We start from the raw sequence: 21,172 nt of genomic DNA, 5'->3' as shown, positions 1-21,172 counted from the left end.
CCATCGCGGAGTGAAGACAGTATTAGGGAATGAACGTACACTATGCTAAAGAATATTCCATATTGATATTAATTCCAACTTTTGATTACGTCAGCAGTATGGAGAAATCTACACAGTCATTTTCTTATGAAAAATTTAGCAATGACTCCATTATATGTAAAAGACTTGGGGGGCTTATGCATCATGGAGAGTCAGCGAGCCACTGATAATTAAGTTTCTAACTCAAGGCTGTGGTTCATTAACTACCAGAGCAGGTCAGTATCGCTGGGGTGCAGGGACAGCTGCTCCGCAATACCTAACACTGATACAGAAGTAGCAGTGATATCTTCCCCTGCTGGGTCTGCCCAGTGTGCGTACGTGACCTAAATACGGAGGAATGCAGTATGATCCCTCTTTGTTACCCCCCCGTTCCTCCTTCCCATTGGAAGAAGCAGGGCTCAGAGAACAAACGCCATATGAAGATGGCGTTGTTTCCCGCAAACTCCTGAAAACTTTTGTGGAGTTTTCTTAATACTAGACGGTCTTATCGGGCTCCTAATAATAAATGAGCCCGTTACTAAAAACATACGGAAACTGGTGATGCCACTTGTGTAACTGGCCCATAAATAATAATGTATGTCCCTGGCGGGACATACATAACCTAGCTAAATACTGTAACTGGGGTATATAGAATAAGGTGGAAAAGCCTGGTTCAACTTTGGGCTCTCCCGCCCCCTAGTGGTGAAGTCACCAGCACAGCTGCAGGGCCGCTCCAAGAGTCTGATATCACAGTATAATTATAGTGCCTTTAGTGTACATCTAACAGCAAAATACTTCCTCATACAACTACACGTAATGTGACAATAATCTCTTATGTACTCAAGTGTATTAACCAGCAAAGGACTGAAAATACCGTGTAACTGGCTCTTTGAAGGGCCTGTCCAGCAGGGCCAAATGTCTATTAAGGTCAATTGGTGTCTCGTCATCTTCAGCCTGCAAGGAACAGAGCACAATTACTAAAGCCACCGATGTAATGTAGTTCTCAGGCCACGCGTGAGACATACAGAGCACAAAAGAGATAATACACACGCAAAAAGGCTATTTTAAGCAATTGTAGCAACTGCCTCGCGCCCATGTCAGATTCCGGTTACAGTCCCGTTCCCCTGCTCAGGCTCCAACGCCTCTGTGTACAACAGAACGGGGTGCTCTCATCTACCTGTATAATATGAGATATGGTAAGAACTTACACTTGTTATCTCTATTTCTACGAAGTCCATAGGGTTCCACAGGATACCTTGGGGTATAGGTGTGACGTCAGTCGCAGGGCACCAAAGAGTTAAGCTTTCAGCCTCCCAGGATGCACTAGGTCCCCCTCCTATACCCCGCCCCCGAGCCAAGGCATCTCAGTTAGTTACCAAGCCATAGGCCGGAGGAGGAGAAGGAAGAGAGAGAACAAAGATTTGGACACATACAAGAATCACATTCTCACCAGAGGGAGACGGAAAACCGGTGACCAGAGCAAAGCCCATCTGCAGCACAGGTGCGACAGGGCGGGAGTCCTGTGGAACCCTATGGACTTCGTAGAAATAGAGATAACAAGGGTAAGTTCTTACCATATCTCATATTTTCTACTTCAGGGTCCATAGGGTATCCACAGGATACCTTGGGGATGTCCCAAAGCAGTATCCTTTAAGGGTGGGGACGCTCCTGTGCAGAAAGGAGAATCCGCCGCCCGAAGGAAGCATCCTGAGAGGCGAAGGTGTCAAACCTGTAATACCTCACGAAGGTATGGACAGAGGACCACGTAGCAGCCTTGCAGATCTGGACTGCAGAGGCACCACGTCGAGCTGCCCACGAAGGACCCACAGACCTAGTGGAATGAGCCTTCACAGAAGGAGGAACCGGCAGGCCTTCATGAAGATAAGCTTCAGAAATAGCCATACGGATCCAGGCTGCCAAAGTTTGCTTTGAAGCAGGCCAACCCTTTTTACGGAAGCCATAGAGGACAAACAAAGCGTCCGACTTCCTAAACGAAGAAGTGCGGTCAACATAAGTCCTTAAGGCCCGCACAACATCCAAAGAGGCCTCACCCACGGAAAGACCCGGTGAGTTAAAGGCCGGAACAACGATTTCCTCGTTAACATGAAACTGGGAAACAACTTTGGGAAGAAACTCGGGCCGAGTGCGGAGTACTGCCCTGTTCCCATGAAAAAACAAGAAAGGGGGTCTACAAGAAAGAGCCCCTAACTCAGAAACACGTCTGGCCGAAGCAATAGCCAGAAGGAAAACAGTCTTAGCTGTTAGCCATTTAAGATCCACTGATCCCAGTGGTTCAAACGGCGGTCCTTGGAGAGCCCTCAGGACCACAGCCAAATCCCAAGGCGCCACAGGTGGAACAAAGGGCGGCTGAATGCGGACAACACCTTGCATAAAGGTGCGCACATCCGGGATTGTAGCAATCCTACGGTGAAACCAGACAGACAGGGCCGAAACCTGTAGAAGCCCATGATCTAGTCCCGCTTGCAGGAAGGCGAGAATCCGAGACAGACGAAACTCCCACGGTGCATAACCTCTCGGTCGACACCACTGGAAGAACGTATGCCACACGCGATGGTATATCCTCGCGGAAGACGGTTTCCGAGCTCGTAACATGGTCCGCACCACAGAGCTGGAAAACCCCCGGGACCTCAGCATGGCCGTCTCAACAGCCACGCCGTCAAAGACAGCCGAGTCAGGTCCGGGTGAAGGCAAGGACCCTGAGACAGAAGGTCCGGTCGTAGCGGCAACCGCAGAGGAATGTCCACGGACAGACCCTGAAGGTCTGAGAACCAGTGCCGTCTGGGCCACGCGGGAGCTATCAACAGGAGCGTCCCTCCTTCCTGTTTGAATTTCCGGATTACCCGTGGAAGAAGGGAGACCGGAGGGAACAGGTATGCGAACCGGAACGTCCACCGGACGGACAGAGCATCCACCAGAGACGCCCCTTCGTCTCTTGTGCGAGACCCGTACACCGGCAACTTGTTGTTGTGCCGGGACGCCATGAGGTCGATCTCTGGAAGACCCCATCTGTCCACCAGTAGTTGAAAAACGTCCGGGTGCAGGGACCATTCCCCCGGATGAACGTCCTGGCGACTTAGAAAGTCCGCCTCCCAATTGAGCACTCCCGGGATGAAGACCGCTGATATGGCCGGAAGATTGCGCTCCGCCCAAACCAGGATCCGAGACACCTCTACGAGAGCCGCCCGGCTTCGGGTTCCTCCTTGCCTGTTTATGTAGGCCACGGTGGTAGCGTTGTCCGACTGGACCTGTACCGGGTGACCCTGGAGAAACCGATGTGCCTGCTGGAGAGCATTGAAGACCGCACGGAGTTCCAAGATATTGATTGGAAGCTCCGCTTCTGTCGGCGTCCACCTGCCCTGGAACAGATGTGGACCCGAAACTGCTCCCCAGCCCCGAAGACTGGCGTCCGTTGTCAACAGGACCCAATTTGGAACCCAGAACGGACGTCCCTCGCTGAGGTGGGTCGTCTGTAACCACCAAGCAAGGGACAGGCGAACCTCCGGGGTGAACACAATCGTCTGGGACTTCAGAGACTGAGGCAGCCCGTTCCACTTTGACAGGATCAGGTGCTGCAGAGGTCTGGAGTGAAACTGGGCATATTCCACCATGTCGAACACCGACACCATGGAGCCCAGTAACCTCATCGCCGAGTGTAGAGACACCCGGCGGCTGTGCAGACAACTGCGCACCCTCGACTGTAAAGCAGAGATCTTTTCCTCCGTCACGAAGATCTTTTGCTGTCCCGAGTCCAATAAGGCTCCAAGATGCAGAATCCTCCGAGACGGGATTAGAGTGGACTTCTGCCAGTTGATTAGCCAGCCGTGCCGTTGCAGCAGGGCAATGGTCAGGTCCAAGTGGCGTAACAGGAGCTCTGGAGATCCTGCCACCAATAACAGGTCGTCCAAGTACGGCAACATGCGGACTCCCTGCAGCCGCAGAGAAGCCGCCATGACCGCCATCACCTTGGTGAAAACACGTGGTGCTGTCGCCAGGCCAAAAGGTAACGCCCGAAACTGGAAGTGGTCGCTGCGGATTGCAAACCTGAGGAACTGTTGATGGCGCAAAAGAATAGGGACATGCAGGTAAGCGTCCTGTATGTCCAATGACACCATGTAGTCCCCAGGTTCCAGTGCCAGAATGATGGACCGTAGGGTCTCCATCCGAAACTTCGGTACCCGCAAAGACTTGTTGAGTGCTTTGAGGTTGAGAATCGGACGATACGACCCATTGGGTTTCTGTACCAAAAAAAGATTTGAATAGAAACCCTGGCCCCTCTGGGAGAATGGAACAGGCACTATAACTCCAGCCTGGAGCATAGTGTGCAATACCTTCCGCAGCTCCGTAGCCTTGTTCCGGTCTGATGGTAGACCCGTGGTGAAGAATCGAGCCGGGGGTCTGTGCCGGAAGGAGAGGGCGTACCCGTGGGAGACCACCTCCAGAACCCGTAGTGACCGACCAACACTGGGCGAACTGCAGCAGGCGGCCTCCCACCCTGGGATCCCCCAAAGGGAGGCCCGGACCGTCAGGCCGCAGGCTTGTCATCTGGCTTGGGGACCGGACGTCTGGTACTCCATGCCTGCTTCCGGGGCTTGACCGATTTCCTAGGGCCAGCCTGACGAGGAAACGACTGTGGTTTGGGCCTGCCCTGGGCCCTAGATGACCGAAAGGACGATGGTCCAGAACCAGAAGGAGCAGCGGCCGACGGGAGACAAGCCGATTTGGCTGCCGCCAGCGTGGCCACAATCTTATCCAGATCCGGACCGAAGAGAACTTCTCCGGTAAACGGCAACGCTTCCAGACCCTTCTTGGAATCTGCGTCCGCCTTCCAGGATCGCAGCCACAAGGTGCGACGAGCAGCTACCGCTGCTGAAGAAATTCTAGACACCAGAGTACTAATGTCTAGAGCCGCCTCATTGATGTAGGTGGCCGAATCACGGAGATTGCCAATCAACTCCGCCTGTTCGGCCGGACAGTCGGAATCAAAAGAAGCCTCTAATGAATCCACCCAGCGCTCCATCGCTCTGGCAACCCAGCAAATGGCCATAGCCGGCCGCGCTGCCCCCCCGCAAGGGAATAAGCGGACTTCAGGCAGATTTCCACCTTGCGGTCCGTAGCATCCTTAAGGGAGGACATGGATGGCATCGGCAATGTGGCACTACGGACAAGACGGGTCACGTGAGAATCCACCTGTGGAGGGGATTCCCACTTAGCAAAATAATTATCCGTGAACGGATAAGCCACCGCCAGGCGTCTCTGCGGCTGGTATCTTTTGCCAGGCTGTTTCCACGCCTCCTCTAAATGGTCCACCAACTGACCCGAAAGAGGAAAGACTGTGGCATCGCCCTTCACGTCTTTGAAAAAGGCATACTTAGACTTAGCCGCTGGGGGAACTTCGTCCTCAATCACCAAGGCTGTGCGGACCGCCCGAATAAGTCCAGGAATATATACTTTGGACTTAGCATCAGCGTCCTTAGTATGGAGAGGTTCCTGATCGTAAGGATCCAGAATCTCCCCATCATCAGACGTCCCTTCGTCATCCTCATAAGGAGCGGACAGAGACGCCACCGGCCTTTTATGAGGCCGCATCACAGACTCCCCTTGCAACACATCCGACAAGTGCTGTACAGAACTCGTCAGGGAGTTAACCCACGCTGGCTCCTGAGAAACCGGGAGCGGGGAAATAGGGAGACTGTGGGGTACCACCAATTGTCGTGGGAAACCCTGCATGGGTGACGACACCACAGACTGCTGGGACAAACCCATCGGAGTAAACGCGGGCTGCGGAGCTAACTGGCCCACTAAAGCTGTTAGCGCCTGAGCGAAACAAGCCCAGGGCGGCTCCTGTACCGGTGCTGTAACCGTAAGAGGCCGCGCCATGGACAAACACTGCCGGCAAAGGCCCTCCGCGCTACCCTCCCCCTCCGCTAACGGTACTTTGCACGTGGTACACTGTAGCCGGAGGGGAAAATCACTTTCAGACATGATGGCACCACGTATGTGACCCCTCTCACCAATTATATATTAAATAGGCGAGAGACCACCCTGCAGCACCGCACCGCAAGGGCTTAGCAGAAAGAACAGGGACAGTAATAAAGCTGACAGTTTAGAGAAGAAAAGTTACAGGCAGCGCTAGCACAGTCACATACAATGCAAAGAAAATCAATTCCTGCACTAACAGCGCTGATCACTCAACTACACAGACACAGGGCCTGGTAGGACACAGCGCTGCATACACAGACCTGACCACAGCGGAGGAGAGGTATGCGGGGGGACCCAGACCACGATGCTTCCAATGCAGGCTTCCAGCAGCGTTCACCATGTATCTTAAAAGATGGCCGCCGAGGAGCAGAGAGAAGGCTGGCCTGGGGGAGGAGCGCACACAGGGCCAGTCAGCACAGTGCAGAGAGGGCTGTGTGCAGCGGGGGAGGCGCCGGCTGTGAGACAGGTAAGGCGCGCTCCCCTGGCATGCATTTAACCCCTGGGACGCCGCAGCGCTACCGCTCTGCTGCGGTCCGCTGTGCCAGGGGGTAGTGGAAGCGCAGGTTGGTCGCCTGGCTCCACGCTGCAGCCAGTCCCCAGGGAGCCCCCTGCCTGGGGACTTAGGACCATGTGATCAGCGGGGACCCACCGCGGGACCCCGCTGCTTACCTCTGTCCCCCTTGAATCCGGCCATGGTCCGGAACATCTGGGGTCACTGCTAGCTGTGACCCCAGATGCCCACCAGCATCCCCGGATCAGTACCGGCGTTCTGGTACCGGCGGGGTGTAGGGAAGACAGCATGGACGTCAGGACTGACTGTCCATGCTGTTCATCCAGATGTGCAGCCACAGCTGCATGAAGAAAAAGCTTCAGGGGCTCTTCTAGCCCCCACTCCGACAGGTGCACCCGACTCCGGCCGGGCACCAAACTAAACTGAGATGCCTTGGCTCGGGGGCGGGGTATAGGAGGGGGACCCTAGTGCATCCTGGGAGGCTGAAAGCTTAACTCTTTGGTGCCCTGCGACTGATGTCACACCTATACCCCAAGGTATCCTGTGGATACCCTATGGACCCTGAAGTAGAAAATACCCTTTATGTGACGGGCATCACATCAATCGCATCAGCCATAATTATGTACAGACAAGAAGGACAGAAAAGACCATTAGATGCACACTATGAGGGGTATTCAATATGAAACGTAAACTTCGCTGTCGAAGTTTACGTTTCATATCGGAGCTTTTATCCTGCGTTAAAGTACCGGGCGCTCGCCCGCTTATCCCCGTATTTAAAAAAATTGTAGGACCCCCTAAAGTTGTAAAAACATGGGGGATCACTATGGGTACCCCCATTTTAGCCTTTAAATGAAAGTCGGGGATTTAAATAGCCGCAGCAGGTGTTTTTTCCCGACATTGAAGAAGAGCACTTAGGTTATTTTTTTCGTTTTTTTAAGTGGTCCCATCAAATTTGGGGTACATGAAAATGGGTACTAGCATATTTTGATGTCCCTAAAGTCAGTTTTTTAAAATTCTGCATTTGTGCACCTGCCGCTATAATTCTATTCTAGAAAACACCTGCCGCATACTTGCAGAATAGCCCTGAACCTATTTCCCTATTGTTAAACAATTTTTTCCCTTTTTTTTTTTCACCCCAATTTTTAAATTAATATTTTGGGGTGTCCCTATTTTTTTTTTTTTTTTACTTTTTTTGACACAGTTATTGACAGAGTTATTTTTAAAATGACTTTCCCAGGGGTGCAGGCTATTTTTTTTAAGCCTGCACCCCTAAACCCCAATTCTGCACTTTTTTTCGACACCTATTCAATGGTGAAAAGTTATCCCCGTTTTTTATCAAAGACTTTTCGAACCTGCGAAAAGTCTTTGAAATTGAATACAGTGTAAAACTGAAATCTGCGATAATGACGTCATAGCTCTGATATTAACGCAAAAACTATGTTTTCGCTCCCATATTGAATACCCCTATATGTATATTACCTCCGTAACGCCAGCATTTTACAGACACCTGGTTTTGGTAAGGTGCACACTTTCTCCCACCTCTGCCTAAGCCCCACAGTGTGCAGCTTATAACAACCGCATTGGTTTTGCATTGTAAAATTAGACGACACATGATGTCTATATTAAGTCTGCATAACAACTGTTATACCCAAATGTGACTCAATTTTATTATTGCAAACGATGCTTTATAGGGAAGCATTATACCGCTAACCTTAGTCACACTGCAAAGGACTGTTCTAGACACGGTAAGAGAATTGTTAGGGAGGAATGGGCTCGGTGCCTGTAGTGTAGTGTGGCCGTTGTATAGCACTGGAATGGGTCTACGCTGCATCTTAATCACAGCGGGTGACAGCGCTCTCAGCATGAGGAACCGTGGAGCGCACGGGGGGAGAACGTTTACAGAAACACTGGTGTTTCCCATAACAGCCTATCAGACTCTAGCTATTCTGTAGCGCAGTTTAGAAAACAGCAGCAAACTGGTTGCTATGGGCAGCACCACAATTCTCCGCTGCGCTATACCCGGGAACAATGGGACCCCCACTAGTCAGTACCTAGTAACAGGAATTGCGCGGCCAGTACTGGATAAGAAAGTCTTTATTTTGACCTCTGCTCAGATAACTTGTGTCTATAAACAAGGCTGGTTGTGAGTTACATGCATGAAAGCAACTGAGCTGTAACCGAACTTATAGTGTGTTATCCCAGGAATGAGGACACAGGTCATAACACTCCGCATTAAGACGGGCCTAATCAGAAGGGGAGAACTAACAGAGTGATAGATTTCTGCATACAGCACCCGTTTATACTGATAAAACTGAAGTATGGAAATATCGGGCTATGTAGTGTAATCGCACACACACTGGGAGGTAATAGATCTGCACTCGCTGCCCTGAGTCATTACAGGAAAGCACAGTACAGGGGAAGTGATAGCACAGCACATTTCTCAGGAACAGCAACGTGATAATAAGATTTCAGCCACCGCAGAGGTAAATGATGGTCTCAGTCTCCTCTGCTCTAGAGAAGGACAGGGAACAAAGATAGGGATGTGTGCAGGGAACAGACTCTACTACTTCCCTCATTGAAGATTAATACCTCAATAGAACTTGACAGTGTTCATATCTCCTGTACATACAGGTCATCTTCCCTGGCAGGATAACTCTATTCTAAAACCCTGGATGAGCTGATCTATGAGAACACATGGCGATGGCCCAGAACCTGTGGTAGGAAACGCAGCGTACGTACAGTACTACAGAATAAAATATTATGCCCAGTAATGATAACCGTGTAAGAATCGGGTAGGGGAGGGTCTGCAGGAACACATGAGGTAAGGGGGTGCTCTGCAAATGAAAGTATTCGGTCTGCCATTGTAATGAGGGTAGGCTGTTCTTTCGGCCCCCCAGGAGAAAGCATACTGTGTAATCTCCCCCCCACCTCTGGCGAGAATGAGGCTTAGTGGAAAGGGACACGTCACACAGCTGTGGATTATTTCCAGCAATTACTTCTGAAATGTTCTTTTGGCACCAGGGAAGAGTAGCAAATATAAACTGATAACAGATAACATGAGCGAGCGCCAGTGGGGGGACGGGGCCTGGTACATATTTGTGAATGACAACAAGCTCAGCTGAGAGGAGACTTTGGTGAATTGGGAGAGAATCAGCCTGCTCACCGTACGCGCCAGGGGTCTGGCCATGGTTTTGTGACACAGGAGCTGCAGTCTGATGTCTGCATCCCATTTCCGGCACATCTGTATATACTCGTGGCTCCCCAGGCAGTGCTTGCTGTGGAAGTAAGATGTAGAGGGGAATGGTTAGTCTTGTGAGTCTGCCCGTATCACGCCCAATATTATAGCAACTGTCACTTATTAATAATTTTAACTGGATTGCAAATTCTCCTTTTCCACATTATCCAACAACACACTACATATATAGCTTTATGCTCCGGGTGTTTGAGTACAATGGGCCGAGGCAGTGAGGGTGTGAACGCCAGAAGACATGGGCTGAGGCGGTTGCAGTGAGCACACCGGCTAAGGGCCATATTCAATTAGAGACGGAGGTTTCTGCGGGGATAAAGTATCGGGCGCGTGCCACCTTATCCCCGTATTCAATTTGGATCCGGCGAAAACGGGACCAGGTGGAAAGGTGAGTATGGAAAAGTCCTGTCAATTTTCTGGAATTCATCCTGCCCCCCCCCCCCCCCCGCCCCTAAAGATGGTCTGACATGTGGGATCACTATGGGTACCCCCGATTTGGCCAGCTGAAGGTAATAGGGGTTTTTAAATAGCCGCAGCAGGTGCATACATTTTTATATATATATTTTATTTTAAATAACTAGTCCCATCAAATTTTGGGTACGTGAAAATGGGTGCAAATCCCTAAAGTAATTTTTAAAAATTCTTCAAAAATGCACCTGCCGCATACATGGGAACCCCACCTGAAACAATATTGCTAGTTTAAAACTTTGTTCCCCAATATTTTTTTTTCACCCCCAAAATTAAAGTACATTTTTATGGGTTGTCCTGAGGATTTTTTTTTTTTTTTTTGACACAGAATACTTTTTAGGGAACACTCCCAGGGGTGCAGGCTATTTTTTTTTTTTTTTTTAAGTCTGCACCCCAAAACCCCCAATTCTGCGCCATGTAGTACATGGATAAAAGTTATCCCCGTTTTTTTACAAAGACTTTTTGCAACGGCGAAAAGTCTTTGAAAGTTAATATGGGGATAATTGAAACAGGCGAAAATGAGGCCTTTTCGCCCCATATTGAATATGGCCCTAAGGCTGTTGGGGTTCTGAATGCCAAGACACTGGCCGAGGTAGTGGGGGTTTGAGCAACAGGACAGTGGCCGAGGCGTTGGGGTTCGAGCGCTCGAGGCGTTGGGGGTTCGAGCGCCAGGACACTGGCTGAAGCAATGAGATTGGGCTGAATGCAGAGTGCCAACACTTGCACTGTGGGAAAAGAAGATTATTGGATAATATAGAGAATATTTTAAAATACAGCAGTACATACTGATTTTTTTTTTAATTAAAAAACAAAAAAATAAAGCTGACTATTAAGTCTTACGTGTAACAGGAAAGTGGGCAAAGATTGGGGGGAATCATACCAAAATGTAACCCAACTTTCCCCCAAGTATAGAGATACCAATACAAGACCTCTGTATGGGGGTCTGATGCAGCTATAGGGACCAGGCACCAAGGTTAAAGTACATGATGAATGTGGACTGATCTAATATCACTCATAGCATAGTTTTCTTTATTTTTCATTTAGATTACCTTTTTTCACTTTTATATTTTGCCGCATAACCTATAAAACAGATCTAATGGCAGCACACCCTAATTAGTGATCTACTAATGCAGAGGACCCTGGGGAGAGTTGCTCAGTGGACAGTTAGGAAACGGTGACGGTAGTTTTGGCTGGGGTACAAGACTATACATCTGGATCATAGAAAGCAACGACACGGGACATCTCCAGCACCCGAAAAAGGTCCACTTACTTCTGCAGCACCTCTTCTTGGCCGCACACCTTCAGTATGTAGCTCTCCATATCCACTTGGTTCAGGTCATCGTGGACCCAGCACAGAGCCTGCATAATAATCAGCTCCACCGGAGAGCTCACTGGAGAAAACACACAGCATAAAAGAATGGACGTAATTGACACCAAGTAAACCAAGTTTGAAACAAAAGTCAGGCGTACAGGACTGGGAGAAGAGATGGGGATAATCCCACCACATGGCCAAAGGGGCTGCACTTTGGTGGCCTTATAACGAGAATAACTGGACAAGATGGAAGCATGGGATGAGTTGAAGCAGGTGTGAAATGACGTTAATATAAAGGTCACCCATCACCTACAGTTACATTCAGGCAGCACAGACTGTGTAATGGTTAGCGTTACTGCCTTACAGCACTGAGGTCGTGGGTTCAATTCCCACCACGGCACTACCTGTGCGGAGTTTGTATATTCTCCCTGTGCTTGCGTGGGTTTCTTCCGGGTGCTCCGATTTCCTCCCAGGTTAATTGGCTACCAGCAAAAAATTTACCTTAGTGTGTATGTGTGTTAGGGAATATAGATTGTAAGCTCCACTGGGGCAGGGACTGATGTGAATGGCCAAATATTCACCGTAAAGCACTGTGGAATATGTGTGCGCTATATAAATAACTGGTAATAAAATAAATACATTTAATAACTTCCCATGGGTGGAGAAGACTCAGTGGGCACAACCGTGGGATCCCCCTTTGGCACTGGCACTCGTAAATCACAGACTCACCATCACATGTGAACGTCACCGGCTGCTGGAACCCCGTGATCTCTATAGAAACCTTCACACTGGAGATCTCGTTAGACAGGTTGCGCTGTAACATCACCGGGCTCAGCACAAAGCCGTTATTCGTGAGCAAGCAGTCGCTGGGAAACCGCCTATTCAACCTGCGCGGACATATATCATATCATTAATACGCATCTCTGCCCTCATCCTAATGTCAGACACAAACTTTTATTTAGAGCAGAGTCTCAGTTTATTTCTGAAATATAATTAGTTGTTACATCCACTCAGCTATTTCAAGACTTTAAAGAACCCTTAGATGTATTAGACCAGTCCTGGCCCACGTCACCTGGCTCTGCTGCTGTTGTGAAACTACAAGTCCCAGCATACACTCCCACCAATCAGCTGGTAGAGTATGCTGGGACCTTTAGTTTCACAACAGCGGGAGAGCCACAGGTTGGCAGGGCCTGTATTAGAGCTTACAATGCCTACACCTGTACAGGTCAGACTGATGTGGATAGAAATCTGTGCAATGGACGGTTATCAATGTAAGAATTTTAAAAGCTCTTTTACAGAAAAGTTTCACTCGATGTTGTATAAATGTTAGGGGAAATAAAAGGGAAAGAACTCCTATTACATACACGCATCCATATTCCACTGACCAGGCAGAGGAAAAGTGGATAACTCCATATCTGAGGCATTCTGATCAGTGTTACCCATACGGATGCCAGGAAATGCTGAAAGCCTGTTCTGCGGGTGCACGCAGAGCTTCATGTCCTACACAATGCAGGGACCTCTGCAGTCTTTGCATCAGACAGTCAAAGCACAATTCTTTTATTAGGTAAAAGAAAACCCACAACTACAAAAGTAAACTGCAACTGCCTGTACAAGAGCTTTATCATATCCAGAGGGTCTATTATATCTGCCTGTACAAGGACAGTGCTGTATAATCTCCAGGGGGTCTATTATATCTGCCTGTACAAGGACAGTGCTGTATAATCTCCAGAGCGTCTATTATATCTGCCTGTACAAGAGCTTTATCATATCCAGAGGGTCTATTATATCTGTCTGTACAAGAGCTTTATCATAGAAAGAGGGTCTATTATATCTGCCTGTACAAGGACAGTGCTGTATAATCTCCAGGGGGTCTATTATATCTGTCTGTACTAGCACAGTGCTGTATAATCTCCAGAGGGTCCATTATATCTGTCTGTACTAGGACAGTGCTTTATAATCTCCAGAGTGTGTGTTATATCTGCCTGTACAAAGACAGTACTATATAGTCTACAGATTGGATCCATTGTTTTAAGTCAGTGCTCTTTAGTCTACATGCCAGCATGCCCTGCCACAGTTTTAGCATGCCCTAATAGCAAAACGGTGGCAGGGCATACTGGGATATGTAGTTCCACAGCAGCTGTAAGGCCACATGTGGCGTACTGGTCCCTAATCTATTATATGCTGGTATATGGACAATGCTATATTATCTGCAGAGAGTCAAATATACTTTATCTGCCTGAGCAAGGACAGTGACTAAGAAAAATTACACTTTCATGACTTGACATAAAAAGATTTATCAGCCGGAGAGAATGTTGCTGACTCACATGAAGTCACTTACTTCTATAAGTATGAAGATAAAGGCGGAATCTGAGGTGGGAGCAAAGCAAAACAAGGGGATGCAGGCAGCAAGCAGACGGTCGAAATGCCGACCATCGGCTTCCCGGCTGTCTAATCCCGGCAGGGGTCTAATGACAGGCATCGATATCCCGACGCCTGTAATTTTACCTACGCCCAGCATACTGATCGCAGGTAAGTCGGGCGTGAACAGCCGCAGAGGGGAGGGTTAGGGGCTCCTGAGGGGGACTTAGGGTTAGGCACCCCCCAGAAGGGCTAGGTTTAGGCTAGGGGAAGGGGGGGTTAGGTTTAGGCACCCCCGGGGGAAGGTTAGGTTTAGGTACTTACAAGGAGGGCTAGGCACTTGGGGGGGGGGGTGGGTTAGAGTTAGTTATAGATAAAATACTTACGTGCCGGGATCTTCACTGCCGGTCTTCCGCCGTCCGGCGGTATTCCATACCGATCCCAAAACAAGTAACTGTTTCTGGGATACACCATGTGGCAATGCAGGGGGTGCAAATACCTTTATTATTTTTGCATGAAGGGTAAGTACTGGCTGCTTTTGTATGTAGCCCACAAATGCTGCACAACTTTATTATACTGCAATTTAGATTCCAGTTTGGACACATCTCCCCCAAATCTAATCCTTTCTGCACATTTTACATCTGCCCCACCTACAGTGCAACATGGTATTACCAAGCAACAAAGTTACTTGCTCGTGTGCTTTACTCCCATCATAGAATCAGCACCACAGTAACAATACCGCTAATCATGTGGAAAGTAAATCAGAGACTATCGGTCCCCACAGACCCTGCGCTGAGTATGGAGAGAGGCCGCAGTATGCAGACATGTCACCAAATGCTGCTGGCAGACACTACGCTCAGTGACGCAGGATCCCCAGCTCACAAGGTTAATAGCTGACCGTGGCACTGAGCACTTATTAAGCCCAGTAAGAACTTAATACATCCATTTATATATGGAAAAGTGATAAGTGTCCATTATAGGCAGGCGCTGAGCCATGAATATAATGCAACAAATTATTTTATAGACAGAATATTTGTTTTACAGAGAAGTACAACATTTAAATACAAAATACTGCTAAACAGTGCACATGTGATTGTTGCAAGTCAGTGACTTGGTATGGGGGAGTTCTGGAGATTTCTCCTAAACCACAATTACATTAAAATAAGAATTATCTAGGGGCCAGTGAGACGGAGGATGAGACAGCTGTAAAATCTGTTCTGAAAATAAGTACGCTACACTGCAGGGATCTCCGACAAGGTCTCTAATACTCTGTATAATATAATGGGTACCTATGGGAACACTCAGTAAATACATAGTACACTATACTGCAGGGAGCTCCGACAAGGTCTCTAATACTCTGTATAATATAATGGGTACCTATGGGAACACTCACTAAGTACATAGTACACTATACTGCAGGGAGCTCCGACAAGGTCTCTAATACTCTGTATAATATAATGGGTACCTATAGGAACACTCAGTAAGTACATAGTACACTATACTGCAGGGAGCTCCGACAAGGTCTCTAATACTCTGTATAATATAATGGGTACCTATGGGAACACTCGGTAAGTACATAGTACACTACACTGCAGGGAGCTCCGACAAGGTCTCTAATACTCTGTATAATATAATGGGTACCTATGGGAACACTCAGTAAGTACATAGTACACTACACTGCAGGGAGCTCCGACAAGGTCTCTAATACTCTGTATAATATAATGGGTACCTATGGGAACACTCGGTAAGTACATAGTACACTATACTGCAGGGAGCTCCGACAAGGTCTCTAATACTCTGTATAATATAATGGGTATCTATGGGAACACTCAGTAAGTACATAGTACACTATACTGCAGGGAGCTCCGACAAGGTCTCTAATACTCTGTATAATATAATGGGTACCTATAGGAACACTCAGTAAGTACATAGTACACTACACTGCAGGGAGCTCCGACAATGTCTCTAATACTCTGCATAATATAATGGGTACCTATGGGAACACTCAGTAAGTACATAGTACACTACACTGCAGGGAGCTCCGACAAGGTCTCTAATACTCTGTATAATATAATGGGTACCTATGGGAACACTCAGTAAGTACATAGTACACTACACTGCAGGGAGCTCCGACAAGGTCTCTAATACTCTGTATAATATAATGGGTACCTATGGGAACACTCAGTAAGTACATAGTACACTACACTGCAGGGAGCTCCGACAAGGTCTCTAATACTCTGTATAATATAATGGGTACCTATATGGGAACACTCAGTAAGTACATAGTACACTATACTGCAGGGAGCTCCGACAATGTCTCTAATACTCTGTATAATATAATGGGTACCTATAGGAACACTCAGTAAGTACATAGTACACTATACTACAGGAAGCTCTGATAAATGTGTCTCTAATACTCTGTGATAGGCAGGACAAAGTCCTTGAACATTTTTGGTCTATAAACACTTTGGAGTCCTAATATAGACAATACATAACTATTCTATCATAGGAATGACTCTTGTAGTTTCAATGCCAGAAGAGATAGTGAGTGCTGGTAGCTAGCGATTACGTTTAGGGCCTGCAGAATCCCTGGTGCTCTGTAGATATCTGGAATCTGGATAACATGGAACTGAACTCTCACCTCTCAACCTCTTGGCAGAAGGCTGCAAGTTCTTCATCCTGCACTTCCAGCTCCTGTAACAGAGAATTTCCTGCCGGGCTTTGCACGTTGGTCCCATTGTCATTCTAAAATTCAAAACAAAAGATTTGTAAAAGGACCTCTGAACTCCAAAATGATCAGATAAGAGCTATGAAGGTAAAGGAGCCGATTCCAAATGGCAAGTTTTTGCAAATAATGCATGTGCAGATCCGAATTTGCGCATTTTTAGTACATCTGTCCTATTCTGAGTCATACAGACCTTGGACAGATCAGTCTTTCAGTGAAATTGGGCTCTTGTTTACATAGTGTACACTACCGTTCAAAAGTTTGGGGTCACCCAGACAATTTCGTGTTTTACATGAAAACTGACTTATTTATTAAATGAGTTGCAAAATGAATAGAACATATAGTCAGGACATTGGCAAGGTTAGAAATAATGATTTTTATTTGAAATAATAATTTTGTCTTTCAGACTTTGCTTTCGTCAAAGAATGCTCCTTTTGCAGCAATTACAGCATTGCAGACCTTTGGCATTCTAGCTGTTCATTTGTTGAGGTAATCTGAAGAAATGTCACCCCACGCTTCCTGAAGCACCTCCCACAAGTTGGATTGGCTTGATGGGCACTTCTTGTGTACCATATGGTCAAGCTGCTCCCACAACAGCTCAAAGGGGTTGAGATCTGGTGACTGCGCTGGCCACTCCATTACAGACAGAATACCAGCTGCCTGCTTCTTCCATAAATAGTTCTTGCATAATTTGGAGGTGTGCTTTGGGTCATTGTCCTGTTGGAGGAGGAAATTGGCTCCAATCAAGCTCTGTCCACAGTGATAGCCTTCCTTATTCAAAATCCCTTTTACCTTGTACAAATCTCCCACTTGACCAGCACCAAAGCAGCCCCAGACCATCACATTACCTCCACCATGCTTGACAGATGGCATCAGGCACTCTTCCAGCATCTTTTCACTTGTTCTGCGTCTTACAAATGTTCTTCTGTGTGATCCAAACACCTCAAACCTTGATTCGTCTGTCCATAACACGTTTTTCCAATCTTCCTCTGTCCAATGTCTGTGTTCTTTTTGCCCATATTAATCTTTTCTTTTTACTGGCCAGTCTCAGATATGGCTTTTTGTTTGGCCACTCTGCCTAGAAGGCCAGCATCCTGGAGTCGCCTCTTCACTGTAGACGTTGACACTGGCATTTTGCGGGTACCATTTAATGAAGCTGCCAGTTGAGGACTTGTGAGATGTCTATTTCTCAAACTAGCGACTCTAATGTACTTGTCTTCTTGCACAGTTGTGCACCGGGGCCTCCCACTTCTCATTCTACCCTGGTTAGAGCGTTCAGCAGATACACATTCCATGTGTCTGAACATTGGAGGTATAGCGAGGTGCCTGTATTTAAGTGAGATATAAATCCATCATCTGTTCCACTGCAGTCAATAACTGCCATTGAACTGGAAGTATATTATATTTTACATTTCATCTTATCTAAATGGAATATTAATCTCAACATACCTGCATCATCAATTGACTTTTGAGAAGTACAAAATAACAAACACTGGAAATATTCTTATAACTACTGCACTGTGTCAAAATTTAAAGATTGCTACTTTTCATATAAATCCATTATTTACATGTGCAAGACTGATATGCTGACAATATTTTTTGTGGCGACAGTGTTGCCAATAAGTTGTGCCTTCCTATATAGGTTTATACATTGTGTCTAAATGACATTCTGGTTATCTGATCAATTATTGTCTGAATTGGTCATTTTTAGCAATTTTTAACAAGTTTATCAATTGGTATTAGGTCTGGTCTTTGCCCACATTTATGTGAATAAATTTTTTATATTCTTTAGACAGCGCTTCATTATCTATCTGTTGTTTGTTTTATCCATATACTCTTGTTAGAGCCTGTTTGTGCTGTTTTCTGAAGGGAGTAGTACACACCGTTGTAGGAAATGTTCAGTTTCTTGGCAATTTCTCACGTGGAAGAGCCTTCATTTCTAAGAACAAGAATAGACTGTCGAGTTTCACATGAAAGTTCTCTTTTTCTGACCATTTGGAGAGTATAATCGAACCCGCAAATGCGATGCTCCAGATACTCAACTAGCTCAAAGGCCAGTTTTATAGCTTCTCTAACGAGCAAACCCGGGTTCAGCTGTGCTAACATAATTGCACAAGGGTTTTCAAGGGATTTCTAATCATCCATTAGTCTTCTAACGCGCTTAGCAAACACAATGTATCTTTAGAACACTGGAGTGATGGTTGCTGGAAATGGGCCTCTATACACCTATTTAGATATTCCTTTAAAAACCAGACTTTTGCAGCTAGTATAGTCATTTACCACATTAACAATGTATAGAGTGCATTTCTGATTAATTTAATGTTATCTTCATTGAAAAAAAACAGTGCTTTTCTTCCAAAAATAAGGACATTTCTAAGTAACCCCAAACTTTGAACGGTAGTGTATATATTATGGGGAACATGTTTATTGCAAAATTGGCAACAATTCAATAATGAAAAAAATTATATAGGAGTCATTTCATGTGACTCACATTACATTTCATGTTCATTTTCAGAAGTTTAAATGCACCACACACAAATATGAAGCTGAAATTCAACATTTCAAAACTATGACAATATATGGGGGTAGGTAGTTATAAACTAATGCTTAGAGGCAGAAAAATGTATACTCAAATTTTATTGTTTATATGCGTGACTCATGTTACAACAGAATGGACATAGGAACTGAGGGTACTTATATATTTATTTAAACCTGCTCTCCTAATTGTACAATATAATTGTTATGATATACATTTATAAGACCCTAAATTTATGATTGACACACAAACTAAAACTGAATGTTAACCAAACTATACTTAAAATCAATTTTAACATGTGTCTCATGTTACATACGAATGTGACTCGCGTTACATTTCTGTTGCCAGTCAAAGGGCTCTGATACAGATTACTCAAAGCTGTAGAATCCATGTGAATGAATCAATGTAGACCGGTTTATCTTCCTGATTAACTATAAAGATGTATAAAATGTTTCCCCTGGTGATGACGGCAATTTCTAGTCGCTGTCAGCTTTCTCCATTGTGCTCCCTAAGTATTCACCATCTCTGCTGTCCTTGATCTCACCTGGGTAACTCTCTCCATCATATGCAACGTAGAACCAGTCACCAACATTAACGACATCATCTGACGTCACTGTGACAGTCACTCAATACACTGCAATCTCTTAGCAGCATAAATATACTAAAATGTTAGTGGTTATGTGAAATTTAATTGACATGCTCACACACATACACACAAGGGTTAATTCTGTTTGGAGCCAATTAACCTGCCAGTATATTTTGGGAGTGTGGGAGGAAACCGGAGCACCCGGAGGAAACCCGCGCAAGCACAGAGAGAACATACAAACTCCACAGTTAGGGCTGTAGTGGGAATCGAACCCATGACCTGAGTGCTGTGAGGCAGTAATGCTAACCATTACACCATCTGTACAACGACACATTTTTTTCATTATTGAAATGTTGCATATATACAAATCTACCTGATGCTCTAAAAGGGGCAGACTCGCCGAGATCTCGCCAATGCCTGCAAGTCTCACGTTTGCCTGCAAGTTGCAAAGAGAAAAACGTTGCCTAACCCTAAGCTAATGAATAATTGTACAGACCGCTATTGCTTTAAACAGGACTACACAGCGATTTTGGAATAAATAACTTGCATTTTTGCATCAAAGGGCAATTTAAGCACACACTGCAATAAAATGGCAAGTGCACTGAAGGGTTGCTGCAGGTCACAAGACTAATTGTATGATAACAATACACACTCCTCAGTATAGATCTCTCGCTCTCTAACCTGCAGCACTGTCACCCATACAATAACATACAGCAGCAGTCACCTATAGCAATGGTAACTGTAGAGGAACAGATGGGCAGGTGAATAACACTACACCTAGAGCAGGGCGATTACAGTGACAAAACACAGAACGAACCAGAGGCAGCCTACGATAACGCTCAGTAACATTCAACAATTTTGTGGTTTGACATTTACACTAAAAAGGAGCTGCTGGGAAATTCTGACAGATGTTCTGCGAGAACGCTCCAAATGTAACACTGAGAATGGGCCAGCACACTAAGAGTCTCACAGTAACGTCAGAAAAACCATCACGTACCAGGAAATGTCACAACCAAAACAGGTAACAACCCAACTTTACAACCGCAGCTTTAAGAAAATCTAGTTTTCGGTGCCATCATCCTGGTGGTCTTATCACTGAGCGGAAGGACAACAGAGTGCAACCTGTGTCTCAGGACCCCATTAAGGAAGGATTGAGATTTTCATTGTTAATACTTTGTGTATCCATCAGAAAACCCACAGAGATTGACTTTATTTATAAGCCCACAAACCAGAGGAAGCTGCTGTTCTATGAACTAGATATTGTCACAGTATATAGTCAGGGAGACGGCGGTCAAAATGCCGACTGCCGGCTTCCCGATATGGGACTAATGATCGGTGTCTCAATACCGGCGCCTATCATCAGCCCCACACCGAATTCCCGTTGCATCGAATGTAGGTAAGCCGGGCGTCA

The 21,172-nt window shown here is 46.4% G+C and overlaps 1 protein-coding gene across 1 annotated transcript in view; it reads right to left on the bottom strand.

Moving 5' to 3' along the window:
- Positions 1-21,172, bottom strand: part of PIK3C2A (phosphatidylinositol-4-phosphate 3-kinase catalytic subunit type 2 alpha) — a 72,254-nt gene that overhangs the window by 28,425 nt on the left and 22,657 nt on the right. Inside the window, exons 4-8 of the mRNA XM_088464159.1 lie at positions 16,556-16,659; positions 12,286-12,443; positions 11,515-11,635; positions 9,693-9,804; positions 893-972 (exon numbers count right to left, since the gene is read on the bottom strand). Coding sequence (XP_088320285.1) covers positions 893-972; positions 9,693-9,804; positions 11,515-11,635; positions 12,286-12,443; positions 16,556-16,659 — 575 coding nt within the window. The remainder of the gene's footprint in view (positions 1-892; positions 973-9,692; positions 9,805-11,514; positions 11,636-12,285; positions 12,444-16,555; positions 16,660-21,172) is intronic.

This window comes from Taudactylus pleione, unplaced genomic scaffold (genome assembly GCF_031769625.1).
Source record: "Taudactylus pleione unplaced genomic scaffold, aTauple2 ptg001598l, whole genome shotgun sequence".
Lineage (NCBI taxonomy): Eukaryota > Metazoa > Chordata > Amphibia > Anura > Myobatrachidae > Taudactylus > Taudactylus pleione.
This window is presented reverse-complemented; position numbering and strand designations above follow the sequence as displayed.